The 12,963-nt window shown below is 44.0% G+C and overlaps 1 protein-coding gene across 7 annotated transcripts in view; it reads left to right on the top strand.

Annotated features, from left to right (window-relative positions):
- DOCK3 (dedicator of cytokinesis 3) overlaps positions 1-12,963 on the top strand; it is a 142,008-nt gene that overhangs the window by 120,204 nt on the left and 8,841 nt on the right. For 4 of the 7 annotated variants that reach the window (XM_028718699.2, XM_077924751.1, XM_077924749.1 and 1 more), the window contains 4 exons: positions 3,372-3,490; positions 4,476-4,563; positions 11,448-11,570; positions 12,249-12,331. In XM_028718699.2, the coding sequence (XP_028574532.2) occupies positions 3,372-3,490; positions 4,476-4,563; positions 11,448-11,570; positions 12,249-12,331 (413 nt within the window). The remainder of the gene's footprint in view (positions 1-3,371; positions 3,491-4,475; positions 4,564-11,447; positions 11,571-12,248; positions 12,332-12,963) is intronic. The other 3 variants (XM_077924746.1, XM_077924750.1, XM_077924748.1) reach the window with 2 other exon arrangements.

The raw sequence follows: 12,963 nt of genomic DNA on the forward strand, positions 1-12,963 counted from the left end.
TATTTAGTTGTGCTTAGTGCATTTTGAAGGTGGTCCCCTGCTGTGTACTCATAGTAGGAGCTGTCAGGTCAATCTTGCTGTTCAGTTTAGACTTCTCTTTTTGTCTGCTTGGACAGCAAGTCACAGCTGTTTAATCAGCACTGAATAATAATAGCATTTAAACATTGGACTTTGAAGTTAAAACAAGCTCCTAGAAGGTTTCAGCAAAGATGAACAAATCAGTTCATATTTGGGTTACATGCAAATTATTTAGAAATATCAGCAGTACAGTCTTCTGCGTGCTTACTCAGAAATAAGTCCTATATTGAATGGTACTTACTCTCAGGTAAGTGTGCATTGGATTACAACTTTAGAATTTATAGTAATTCATAATACTTTTATGAGATACCACAAGATTGGTTCTTTAATTTGTGACAGACCAACATACTACCCCACTCAAAGTTAGTATTTATATGGCACTTTTTCTTAGTAGTTAAAGTAATTCATATATAATATTATGGCAATAATTCTTATATCACTCTGTAAAGTGGGTGTGAGGATGCTGTGGCCCTCTAGAGGTTGCTGGAAGCCATGCAAGTTGTAGTTCAACAGTATATGGGGAGCCAAAGGTTCCCTACTCCTGCTGTAAAGTAAACCATCATTTCCCCTACATTTCATAACAGGGTAGTGGGAATTTAGACTGAGATAGTGGATTGTCACAGCGTCACATGACAAGGGCATTGCCCATCCCATTGGCTCCAGCATCCTATGATGTAAATAGGCAGCTCTAAAAAATTCAGTCTTTGTTGTAATTTGTACTGCATTTCTTTCCTCAAGATCCCTGTGATAAGACTTGCCAGTTCCCCATACAACGTGGTTTTACAAACAGTGACACTGAAGTTCAATTTTGAGTGGTAATCCCGCAGCAGATCTTGCTCTTGCGAAAGGTTTCATGTTATTCTCCTGCAAGACTTTTGAGAAGAACTGTGATTGCACAGCTGCATCACTCAAAGCCTTATCTTAATAAATGAAAACACAGTGGATTGTATCCAGTGCTGTCCTTACATTTACAGAAAGCTATTTGATCCAGTGGTAATTTCCAAGAACATAAGGGAGGGAGGGGATTTTTTTCTCATTTCCTCTTCCGCTCCCAGTGCTCCCTTCCAGTCTGCTCTAGGGGCTTAGGGTACACACTTGAACAGTGTGGGACATGATATGGGGGCTGTAAGGGAAAGGGGACATTTGGGAGAATCACCTCCCTCCCCCATTCTATGCATGGAAGTCTTTGAGGGATCAATAGCCTTTTGTGAACAGAAGGACACCACTGGATGCAACTCACAGTCAGGCTAGTATCCTTTTTAGCACATCTATGGTGAGGGAGGAGTAGACTATGGTTAGGGAGGAGTAGACTCTCCTCAGTAGAGAGACCATATACTTCCAGTTACTATATTTTGAGGGACAAACAAGGGAAGGCTCTTGTTCTTGTGTCCTCCTTTTGGTCTTTTTAGGGAATCTGATTGACCACTGGTGCAGGGAAATGGTGAGTTTTTGGCATTTGAGTACCAAGACATTTGAGTACCAAGGTACCACTGTACTTCAAAGGCAGAGCACACCATTCCAAATGTGGGACTGCTGCTCTTTTGCTGCAGGTTTACTGTAAGCATGTCATTTGAAATACACACTTCGGATGTGCGCATGTATGCCTGTGTAAAGAAGCACTAGACTAATGGGCTTTCAGCAGATCAGTTGCATATTTTGAAGTTGTCCATAAGCACCTGAATGAAACGACAAACACAGCCACCACCATGATACCCTACCTGCAGATAGACATATTAACAAACAAACAAAAAAGAGTGGATGTATGACTTTTTGTCTACCAAGATACTATTCCGACAAGCTTGGCTGAACAGGTAGAATTTCCAAAGATCTGACAGTTACAAATAAGTAACGTGCATTTTTCACGATTTTCTTTAACTTTTAAAAGGAGCTTTTGACAAATACTGCCCTCTGTTGATGACTTGAAGTCACATAATTAATAGAAAAGCTTTCAGGAAACAACTGTTGCCAACCATGTTAGTTGAGCAGCAAAGGTATTGTTTTCATGTGTTTTTCCAATTTGATGATACCCAACAGCTTCATCTGTACTTCTATGATAAATTGAGGAATATATTTTAAAAGGGGGAAATCATCAGTGTGCTTTGTGCCATAATACATTTACTGGTGCTCCTAAAAGATCAGTATTTTATATTTCATGATGCAGAAATAGGACTATCTGTGATATGTATGTGAGTAAAAGAGACAGTATAAAACATTAATGCTTATCTAAATGAACATTGTGAATGATAGGATGGTCAGATTATTTGTGTTCTGTGTTTGTAGTGAAAACATTTAATCATACAGTGGAGTTTGAATTTCTTTGAGCTTAATAACTTGAGGGAAACTCTAGAAAGTGTGAAGGTTTCTCCTGTACTGCTAACCATATTGTTTCTTCCTTTTGTGCTAAATCTCAGTGTATGACCTGCATGCCATGCTTCTGTTCATGTGAAATCTGTACCGACTGGAAATAACACTTGTGTTTAATATTATTTGTGTGTGGTCAGATATTATTCATGTGGTCATAGAAAGTTTGCAGAGGGGGCCATGTCAACCCCAGTAGCAGGCACAGCTGCAAAATATGTTGTTTGCATTTGTCCTCTAAGTACATGCTTGTGGCACAGATATGCCACAAATTAAGACCCATATTAGCAGCTTCAATTTTTGCATCAGATTCTGCACATTAATGCATCCAGTAGGGGAGATAGTTTCCATTGTTATCATTACCTTAGGCAGCTGTGCATTTCAACCAGTACCATAATGAGTAGGATTTCCCCCATCAAAGATCATAATGCACTGATACACTATGCAGTGCCCAAACAAACATTCATCAAAATGGCAATATATGTCAATAGGAATCAAAACCCTTATGGGATAGAGATATCTTGAGAAGCTCTGCATTCTCATATTCTAATACTAAGCTTAACTGCTTGTTAATTACACAGTTTGTGGAAGCACACTTCTTATGTTCTTACACCAGCAGTTGTTGCCTTTCCACATAAGAATGGATCTACCAAAGGCAGTTTTATTTTGGTAACATGGGGCTTTCAGAATGCATTCATTGACCTGCTAAGCGGTATGCTACAGACCCAGCAGCTTGTCTGTGTTGCTGTTTTTGTTATGCACTGAACACTAGAGCAGTGATTCCTGTGTGCCAGTTAAGCTCATTTCCATTGTACGCTAAAATGTTATGTTTCATAGTTGTGATTCATACATCTTAGGAAGACTAGGTGACTGGGCCAAAGAGCATCTCTGTTGTGTTTTGTCATGTGTACGTGATTGTTCTCACTTGTTTACAGGCTCTCCCTCTCTACCAGATAAGTATCGTCATAATCGGGAGCTGATGATGTTATTACCGATGCACCGAGACCGACCTAGCAGTGCCATGTACCCTGCAGCTATCATGGAAAATGGACAGGTAACGATTTCAGAATTGCTATTTTTTCTGAATGTGCCAGGACATGAAATTAGCAAACAGATCCATTTTCTGGACAAGAAAGGACAAGCGTTTTGGAAATGGGAACTAACGGGAAGGAGGAACTTGGAGTTGACCTTCCTTGGCAGGATAACTGTCCCCAGTCAGCTCCTGTAAGGCTGTTGTTCGGCTACCAGGCAATGCTGTAATTTACCACATTTGGCCCACCTTTCCCCTTCAGAAAAAGAGAGCGGGGGGAAAGAAAGGGGTTCTGAATCCCATAGCTAGGAATCATGTGGTGAGGTGAATCAGGAAGGGGGGATGGCTTTAGTGATTCCTGGCCAAGGGAGTAGCAGAGCAGCCACCTGGTGGACATTTCAAACAGCAGGCCTCAGCACACAGGGCTGGCAAGGCTGGGATTGCCCTACTCATAATGCACTAAAAATCCCAGGCAAAACTTATTGGCAATAGCTGAGGGCAGACAGGCCCATCCTTTGACCAGCACCTGTATCATTGTACCTGTCAGCTTCCTGAGCAAATGCAGTAAAAGAAATTGCAGCTTCTGCACCCTGAGCATGTGCTCCTCTCAGGGAGATCTGTAGAGCAGCCACTTTGGGGGGGTTGGAGGGTGTTCCTGCTCATTCCAGTCCAGTTTCAGACTTGGGAGGTCCTTCCAGCAGAGGAAGCCAACCCCTGTCTCTTACTGGTGGAAAGGGCTTAACTGGAAAGTTCCCCAATGCCCTCCTTACTCTCCCTAGAGCATGATATTTATGGTAAAAAAATTACCGGTATTCTTACCAGGCTATTCTGCCTTCATTCAGATTATTATTATATAGTCATAATAACATAGGCACAGAGATTGCTCTTGTAACATAAAACAAATGTAAACAATCAGATATCTTGCAAATCTTATTGGAGATATCAAGCGGCATAGTTACAAACTGTTGTTTAAAAAGTGCAAGTATTTGTTGCCTTTCTTCTCTCTTAGCACCCAAACTTCCAGCGAGCCTTGCTCCAACAAGTGATTGGACCGTGCAAACCCTGCAGTGATCCCAACCTTTCTGTTGCTGAAAAAGGTATTCCTTGCCCTATTTTATATTATTTACTTATGACACTTATTTCAGGCATTGTTTTTTGCTGCTTTGCTGGATCCAGAATCTACAGCTAGCGCTGAATGCTGTAGCATGGTTGCTGACATGAGCGAGACTCTGCTCAGAGATCTGCATTGGTGGGTGAAGTTCAAGGTGTTAGTATTGGCCTATAAAGCCCTGGAGCCAGTTTATTTTCAGGATCTCCTTACTCCATATGTACCCACTTGACCCACTTGCAGAACTTGTAAGAAATTGTTCTTTTAGCACGGCAGGACCTAAACTTTTGCACTCCCTGCCAATTTACATCAGGTTGAGTGGTGTCTTAGCTGTGTTCTTTCTGATGCCTGCTTAAAACATTTTTGTTAAGCTAAACCTATCCAGATGTACATACATACATTGAATAAATTGTTTTCAACCCTTTTTTTTAGTTTGCCGCTGGTTTAAATTCTATGACCCGCCCTGAGACCTCTGGGTATAGGGTGGTATATAAATTCAGTAAATCAAATAAATAAATAATTTTTTAAAAAATGTTTTAACTACTTGTTTTTAACTACTTTGGTGATAATTTTACTATTTCTTGTCAGCCCTTAGAGGTTTTGTTGCAATCAAGCAGTATATAATTTTTTTGTTAAATAATATTAATTAATTTTATTGTCTCATTTTATGTTCATTCAAAGTGTTCTTATCACTACAATCTCTTAAAACCATGTGTATTTAGAACAAGCAGTTTACCACACAGCAACTGCCCAATCCATATATACTCCTAGCAGAATATATACATTTGTGAGTCATGTTTCAAATATGACAATCTCCTTCCTGCATAGAGATTATCTACATAAAGGGAAAACTTCAGTTATGAAGCAGCACTTTGGAAAGTTCAGTAATCCATAGGCCAGGGGTGGCTGACTCTCAAGAGACTGCGATCTACTTTCAGAATTAAAAACTGGCAGTGATCTGGGTCAGCTATAAGTTGAACTTTTTTAGGGAGGAGAAAGGCCCCATTTCTTAGGGGTTAAAAAACAGCTTTTTTGGAGGGAAAAGTTCAATTTTTGTGGGGGTTAAAGGCAAGGGACAAAGGGGTAAAGTCACTCACAAAAAGATGGCTATGGATGAAAACAGCAGCACAGAGAAAGCTCTGTCTTTCCTTCCAGAGATCAAACAATGAAGGGCGGTGCGAGGGAGCAGGGCAGGAGTCAGTTTTAGGGATGCTACGGAAAGGGAGCCAGAGATCGACCACGATCTACCGAAATCTCACGGGGATCTATCAATAGATCACGATCGACCTGTTGGACATCCCTGCCATAGGCCATTGAAAGGGGAGTTGGTGTATATATCAACTGCACAACATATACAGCTGAAGATGCTTGGAATGCTCTCCCTAACCGGCTGAAAGCACATGTTTGGGTAAATCTGGAGACCTGTCACTTTCCCTTTTTAACACTGATTTTTCTTGACAGTAGAGTGACATTGAACAGCTTAAAGCAAAATCTTTTCAATTATCTTCTCTGCTGGTGAATCTAATCACTGAAGACAAACTCTGCAGCCGATGGTTTGGCCACTACAGGGCAGCAGGGACTTTCAAAGATAGTTTAAGCATGAGCTAAGCCTTTGTTTGGGATAAACCATCCAATATCAGAATTGCACATCAGGTTTTCCAAGCATTTTAGTCTAAAATACGATAGACACATCTGGGGGGGGGGAGGGCATCGAAATTGCCAGCAGTTAAGATATTCCATGTTTTGTGTCCGTTTTTCATGTGTATTCTATACAGGTGGTGACCTTCAGATAGCTAGTGATCAGTTTAGAGCAGTTTCAAAGCATTCACACAACTTGCTCATCCAGTGGCCGCAGCAGGAAGTCAGTACGTAATAGGCTGAGTGAAAATGATGCCTGCTACAGACTCAAAAACTGTGGATTTAGGTTCTCAGTGAGAACAGAATAAGAAGGTTTGTTAAACAAAAAGTGAATGGTAGCTTCATAACAAGGTGAATGTTGGGATGGGAAACATAATTAATTCATTGTGGGGGTTATAAGCCCCCCATAAACTATAATCCACAGCATTCTCCTCTACAACCAAGGCTGATGTATACTTTTTGCCAAGTCTTGTGTCAGAACTCCCCTGTCGGTGAGATTATGTTTGATGTTTGGCAGTGAGATCAATATTAAGGAAAGGTCTGGGCAAAGTCTTGGTGATTGTTTTCATTGCTATAGGTTTTTTTTAAGCCTCTTATTTTCTGTTTGATTGCTACCATGAATTTTATAAGTGTGTTACCGTTATCAGGAAAATGCAACTCTTTTCAACTTGTTTTGTCTCATTAATGTATAAGGAATTTTGTTTTGTTTTTTGTTTTAAAAAAAAGGTTTGGGACCAGAGGAAAACAAACTTACCTCATCTTGGTCATCGCGGCACAGTAACAGGCTCTGTTCTGCATACTGAAATGTCTGTTCCTTGTTCTTTGTTACTGCTTCCTTTATCCTGCTTTTTTAAAAAGTCTGTAGTCTCTACAAGATATCTTCTTGGTCTCCTAATAATGCTAATCTATCTAAACTGCTTTCCCAGTTCCAGTGAAAGGTCAGCAGAGTAAGTTGATTTCTCCACCTAGTGGTTACAAGGCAGACATCAACCTTTTGGGAGATAGGACTCTCAGCAAGAATCCAGTTCTGCTCCTGCCATTGGTTGCTACTGCTCTCACTGATCTGTCACTGAATTTCTTCTGTGACAGAAAAGGAAAAAATTAGGAGTTAATAATAGTCCTCTTTCCCTGTGGCCATGTTCCCCTTTGTTTCCCTACACTCCCCTAAAGGAGTTGTGGTACTTGCTCCTTTAAAGCAGTGTTTCCCAACCCTTTTTGGGCAAAGGCACACTTGTTTCATGAAAAAAATCTCGAGGCACACCACCATTACAGCCCCGTGACGTCAGCGCGCAGCGTCACGCCGGGAGGGACGCACGAAAGTGTAAGTTTCAATTTTTCCCCCTCCCCCTTGCCTTCCTTCTGTGCCAACCGCCAAAAAGCCAAGAAAAAAGCCAAGACTTTAGGGCAGCAGGTCGACACGGAAGAAGCTCCTACCTAAGGACAGGTGCGACGGCCGTGTCCTCTTCTGGCAGCCCTGCCTCACGGTCGTGACTCCCACCCTGATTTCTCCCCGCAGGTCGAGCGGCACAGGCAGCCCAATGTGTCCAGCCCAGACACAAGCCCCGCTTCCCCACTCTAGATCCTGAATGCGACCAAGTGCTCTGGACTCCCGAGCAGGGTGGGAAAGAGGACTCGCATCTGGTAGCCTCCGGGCTCCTCGCCTGCTCGAGGGATGGCATTGCAGGCAAGCTGCCGGCCGTCGCCATCGCCGCCCCCTCATGCGAGTGGACCTGCCCGGAGTGGTGGGCCGGGGGAGGCTCGCTCTCTGTGGGGATGTGGCCCGCACGCGTGGCCCCGCTTACTCCTGCCCAGGGCTGAGCTCCTTACCCGCGATCTCGGTCTCGCGCACGCAGATCCCACTTATTCCGAAGCTCGCGCCACTAGCCGGGGCTCTCACACCGTGCCAGGGCGAGGCGGCGCGGCCCACTGACGTCATCGCGGCTCGCCGCCGCCCTCGACTTCCCTGTTCCCTCCCCTCCCTCGGGTCGCCGTGGTTACCGAGGACTGCAAGCTGCTCGGGCGAGCGTGGGGCATTAAGTGGGAGAAGGAAAATTAAAATTAAAACTCGCCTGAAGGCCGCCTCTCTGGATATCTTTCGAATTTTTTAATTTTTCCCGCGGCACACCAGGCAACGTCTCGCGGCACACTAGTGTGCCGCGGAACACCAGTTGGGAAACACTGCTTTAAAGAAGGCTACTAAGGCAGAATGGGAGCATTCCCCAAAATATAAAAAGCTGTACCTATTGTGAATACATTTTACACCTTGGAAACTGAATTCACTGACTCCCTTAAAACCCCTAGCATGTATTGTCCTATTTCTCTCTTAGTTTCCGAAAATCTACTTCCCAGAGGTGGGGATTCACAATTAAAGGACACCACTGAATGCAGATTGAACTATGCAATCCATAAAACGCTTGAAGCCACCACCCTGCCCATTAGAGCAGCATGAACAGCCTCTGTTTTTATCTAAACATCTATAAGATAAGCTCTTAGATGAGCCCTTAGACCCATCAAACCAGGATACAAGTTGCACATGTCAAACCCTACTAAAAATCCATTGCTCAGCTGCCTTCATAGCAGATGCTACTATGGATACCTCTCAATGTGCTTCTTGAGTCCTTGTAGCAGATGTGGTCACCAGATGCACTTAATGGCTCAAACACTGGGATGTAGACGCTCTTATGTCAGCCTCTCCATCGCGCCATATGCTGGAGGCAAGCTTCTCAGGGACTATGCCCTAAAGGACATCTTAGTCTAGATGACAAGTGGAAGGTATTGCTAACATACAAGATGGACAACAAGCAGAAGAATAGGCACCGTTCTCCACATTTCTACAATCAGTCATTTTATAACTACTGATGGGTTCCTGGTCAGTTTTTTCAAAAAGCCGTATCTCCCCAACTCATCACCTAATACATTTTGGAGAACTCCTGTACAACACTAAAAGCCTCATCTCCTTATAGCCCTGGAGAGATTTCAGAAAGCAAATCTGCAGTGCAGCCTTAGCCCTCATCCACGCCGATATAATGGTGGTGGCAGATGTCCTTGGCCTCTGCATCTCAGCAACTCCTTGGATGAAGCACCATGCTTGGCCCCTCCAGTGGGCCCTACTGCCATTTCCGAAAAACATTGCCCTCAGCAGGCACCTTCCCATCAGGCTGTCGCCCCAGCTCTATCACAGCCTGCAATGGTGAACTGACCTAGGCAGCTTGAGGAGGGACTCCCCATTCCAGGACTCCTAGCAAATGATAATACCTTCAGATGCCAGACTCGCCTGTTGGAGCGCACTTTGCAGGGATCTCTCAGTCCAGGGCCAGTGTTCTGCAGCAAAATCCTCCATGAGCATCAACTGGCTGGAGCTTTGAGCCACCCACTTAGCCCTTCTCACTTTGCACAACATCTCTCTCTCTCTGGAACATGTATGTACATCTGGACAGACAATACCAAAGCCAAATGAAACATCAACAGGCAAGGCTCAGCTTGATCCCCAAATCTGCAGCAAGAAACAACCCTCCTCTTGGACTAGGCAGAGATCAACATTCAATCAGTCACAACTACTGAACACATATGCGGACTTAAGAACACTCGGGCAAACCTGGCAGAGTGGAGCCTGAACCCCACTTGTTTCCCAACTACTCCAACAAAGCTTCAGCCAATGCAAAATCAATCTCTCTATATCTAACAGGGATTGCCAACTTCCACGATTCTTCACCAGGTTTCACACCCCATCAGTGGAGGCCTGGAGCACTCTTCTCTCCCCCTGGCCACAGAGTCTACTCTATGCTTTCCCTCCAACTCCCATGGGTCCTCAGGAAAATCAGGGAAGAAAAGGCAAGAGTACTCCATCACTCGGTTCTTGCCACATTGTCCTTGGTTTCTGCAGGTACTGTGCCTAGCACTCTCCTCTCTGTGGCGACTCCCCCAGCTACCGGACATCCTAACTCAAGGTCTGATCCTTCACCCAAATCCTGCCTGGTTGCATCTGACTGCATGGTTTTTGACCAGAGATGGCTGACAGATGGATCTCACTCCAGACATCATAGATATTCTGCTGCACTGTGGAAAGTCTTTGACTCTACATATCTACCAAGTCACCTGGAAATCTTTCCTCCTGAGGTGCTCTACTGAAGGGTGTAAAATCAATAACCCCAGTATCTCTACCATCTTAGAATTCCTTCAAGACGACCAGAGAAAAGGCCTGAAGCCCAGTGTGCTAAAACAACAGGCAGCAGTGGTCTCCTCCGTTCTCTCAAGGCTGCACTCCCCTTCCTTCTCCTCTCACCCACTCCTGAAACACTTTCCCCAGGGAGCATCTCTTAAATGCCCTCTGACTTTCCATAGATTCCCCTCCTGGGACCTTCACAGGGTTCTCTCTGTGCTTCAACACCCTCTTTTTTTTAACCTCTCAGCAAGGTGGCTCCTTTCTTTGAAAATGGTCTTCCTCGTCACAATCACCTCCGCCTGCAGAGTCTCCAAGTTGAATGCTTTTTCTGTTGCCATAGAAACAGAGTAGTGCTAAGGACCGAGACCCCCAAGTGTCTTCTGCAGATTCCATCTCTGGAAGGAGATGGTTCTTCTCTCCTACATCCCTACTCCATCCTCTGCAAAAGGCCTGACATTCCCTGGACGTCTGCAGAACCCTGAAGATTTACACTGGTGGAACTAAAGCCCATAGGCTTAGAAAGATTAGCTGCTGTGCGTCCTGCTCACCCTTTCACTGGAAATGGGGGAAAGTACAGTTGTACCTACCTGAAAGGTAGCTTTCCATTTCTTGATGAAAGGCCAGCAGACCCTGCCCTAGTTGGTTTGGCTACAAGATTCTTGTTATTAGCACAGTCACATTGACATTAGGAGGTAGCATGTTTCTTCTTCTTTCTATTCTTACACTCCTGGCTGTCGAGCTTGGCGAGTCTGCATCCTGGATGCATGCTGGGAGTCCTACCTCCCAAAATGTTGCTGTGTGCCTTGTGATCGCTAGGTGGAGCCATCGCCCCACTCTGCTGACCTTTCACTAGGAAATGGGAAAACTACACTTCAGGTAGGTACAACTCGTATTTTTCTCATGATCAAGAAGTGCACAGTTCTCTTACCACTCGCTGCCTTCAGAGCAGGACATAACCTAACAGCTTGGGGCCAGTCCCAAAACTCACTTGATTCAGTGAGTTTAAAAAGTCAGCCTTCAGTCCCATCAAATATTACAGCATTACCCAAATTCAATATGTTTCCATCCTTCAGCTGTTCCAGCAGCACCAAGCAGCTGGAGTCTGGACAGCGGAACCAGAGAGGCCTTGCCATTCCTGTCTACTCATGTTGGGAGCATCCTGGCCCCACCAGTACCTCCCCGAAGCCTGCCCCATGGTAAGGAAATGGCCAGTAGGTCTGCAGAAGAAATCCTGCACTAATGCCCAATTAAACCATGTGAAAGCAAACAGTGCCACCTGTTTGCCTTCTGAAAAATGAAACAGGAGTAAAAGGAAGAGAAGGCTACACCAACTCCCTTGGCTGACGATTTCATAAATCTTTAAAAAAACAAAAAAGCAGTACTATAAATGTGCTTTGGGACTGGAATTGGGCTTATGAGTGATGTACACTAGCCCAGTGTCTTGCTAAAAGCTGTACAGTACAATCCCATGCATATTTACTCAGAAGTAGGTCACATTGAGTTCAATGGCACTTACTACAAGGTTAGCGTGTATGGGATTGCAGCCTAAGTTTAAAAAATAAAACATTGAGCTCCAGTTATTGAAGATAAATTAAGGTTTCAGATATTTAATGCTAAAGAGCCTGTTGTCTTGCCACGGGAGCCTTGATATGATAACAACTGTGTGTGTTACACTGTGTTGCTGCCTTCATTTGCTGTTTGTTGTTGTGTACATTGAGTTACAATTTACCATGTAAAATAATTGGTTTCTAGGAAACTGACACTGCACTATCAGGACATATCTGTCTAACTAGCATCACAGGACATTTAAGAGTTGGAAATGCTATTTCTGACTTACTGCTCGCAGATAACTTTTTCCATTTATCTCATTTAAGGTCACTACTCGCTGCATTTTGATGCCTTCCATCACCATCTTAGTGATGCCCCCCCAGCACTGCCTGCACGGACGCTACGTAAGGTAAAACTATATCTCAAATTGCAGAACCACCCTCTAATTCAGCCAGCATACTGAGAGCAATTCTGCAATCCACCTCTTTGTTTATTTATACTGATTTACTCTACTGTACGCCCTGTGATATTAGCGGGAGATTTATCACCTTGCTAAACTTGATGAGGTGGGAAAGGGTGTTTCTCCTGCTTGCTTATTTAAAACAATTAAAAGATCCTCAAGCTGTTATAGCAGTGTGTGGTAAGCCCACATTTCCTGAGAGTTAGGGTACTCTGAAAGCAGCAAGGGGAGCCTTTTCAAAGCACTTTCCCTGATTGACTTTCAAATTGCTCTTCCTAGTTAAGCATGGGTCTCCTTTGAAAGTGTAGAGCCATCCAGAGCCACCCTTTCAAAGCACTCTTCTGTACCTGCTCAAACAGGGAGAAGAGAGTGCTTTGAAACCACAGTCTGTGCCAGCAGGAATTGCACTTTCAAAGCACTCTTCTTGCTGCTTTGAGAATGGCCCATCCCCAAAGAAATATGGCCTTGATTGAGTACTGCTATGAGTACTCAAAAGGGTTGTTTTTTAAAAGTTAAAGAAGCATTGGGAGGCCTCAGCTACTGCTTGAAAACTGAGGAAATTTTGCTCATCCACCCCATTT

This window comes from Podarcis muralis, chromosome 2, assembly GCF_964188315.1.
Source record: "Podarcis muralis chromosome 2, rPodMur119.hap1.1, whole genome shotgun sequence".
Classification (NCBI taxonomy): Eukaryota; Metazoa; Chordata; class Lepidosauria; order Squamata; family Lacertidae; genus Podarcis; species Podarcis muralis.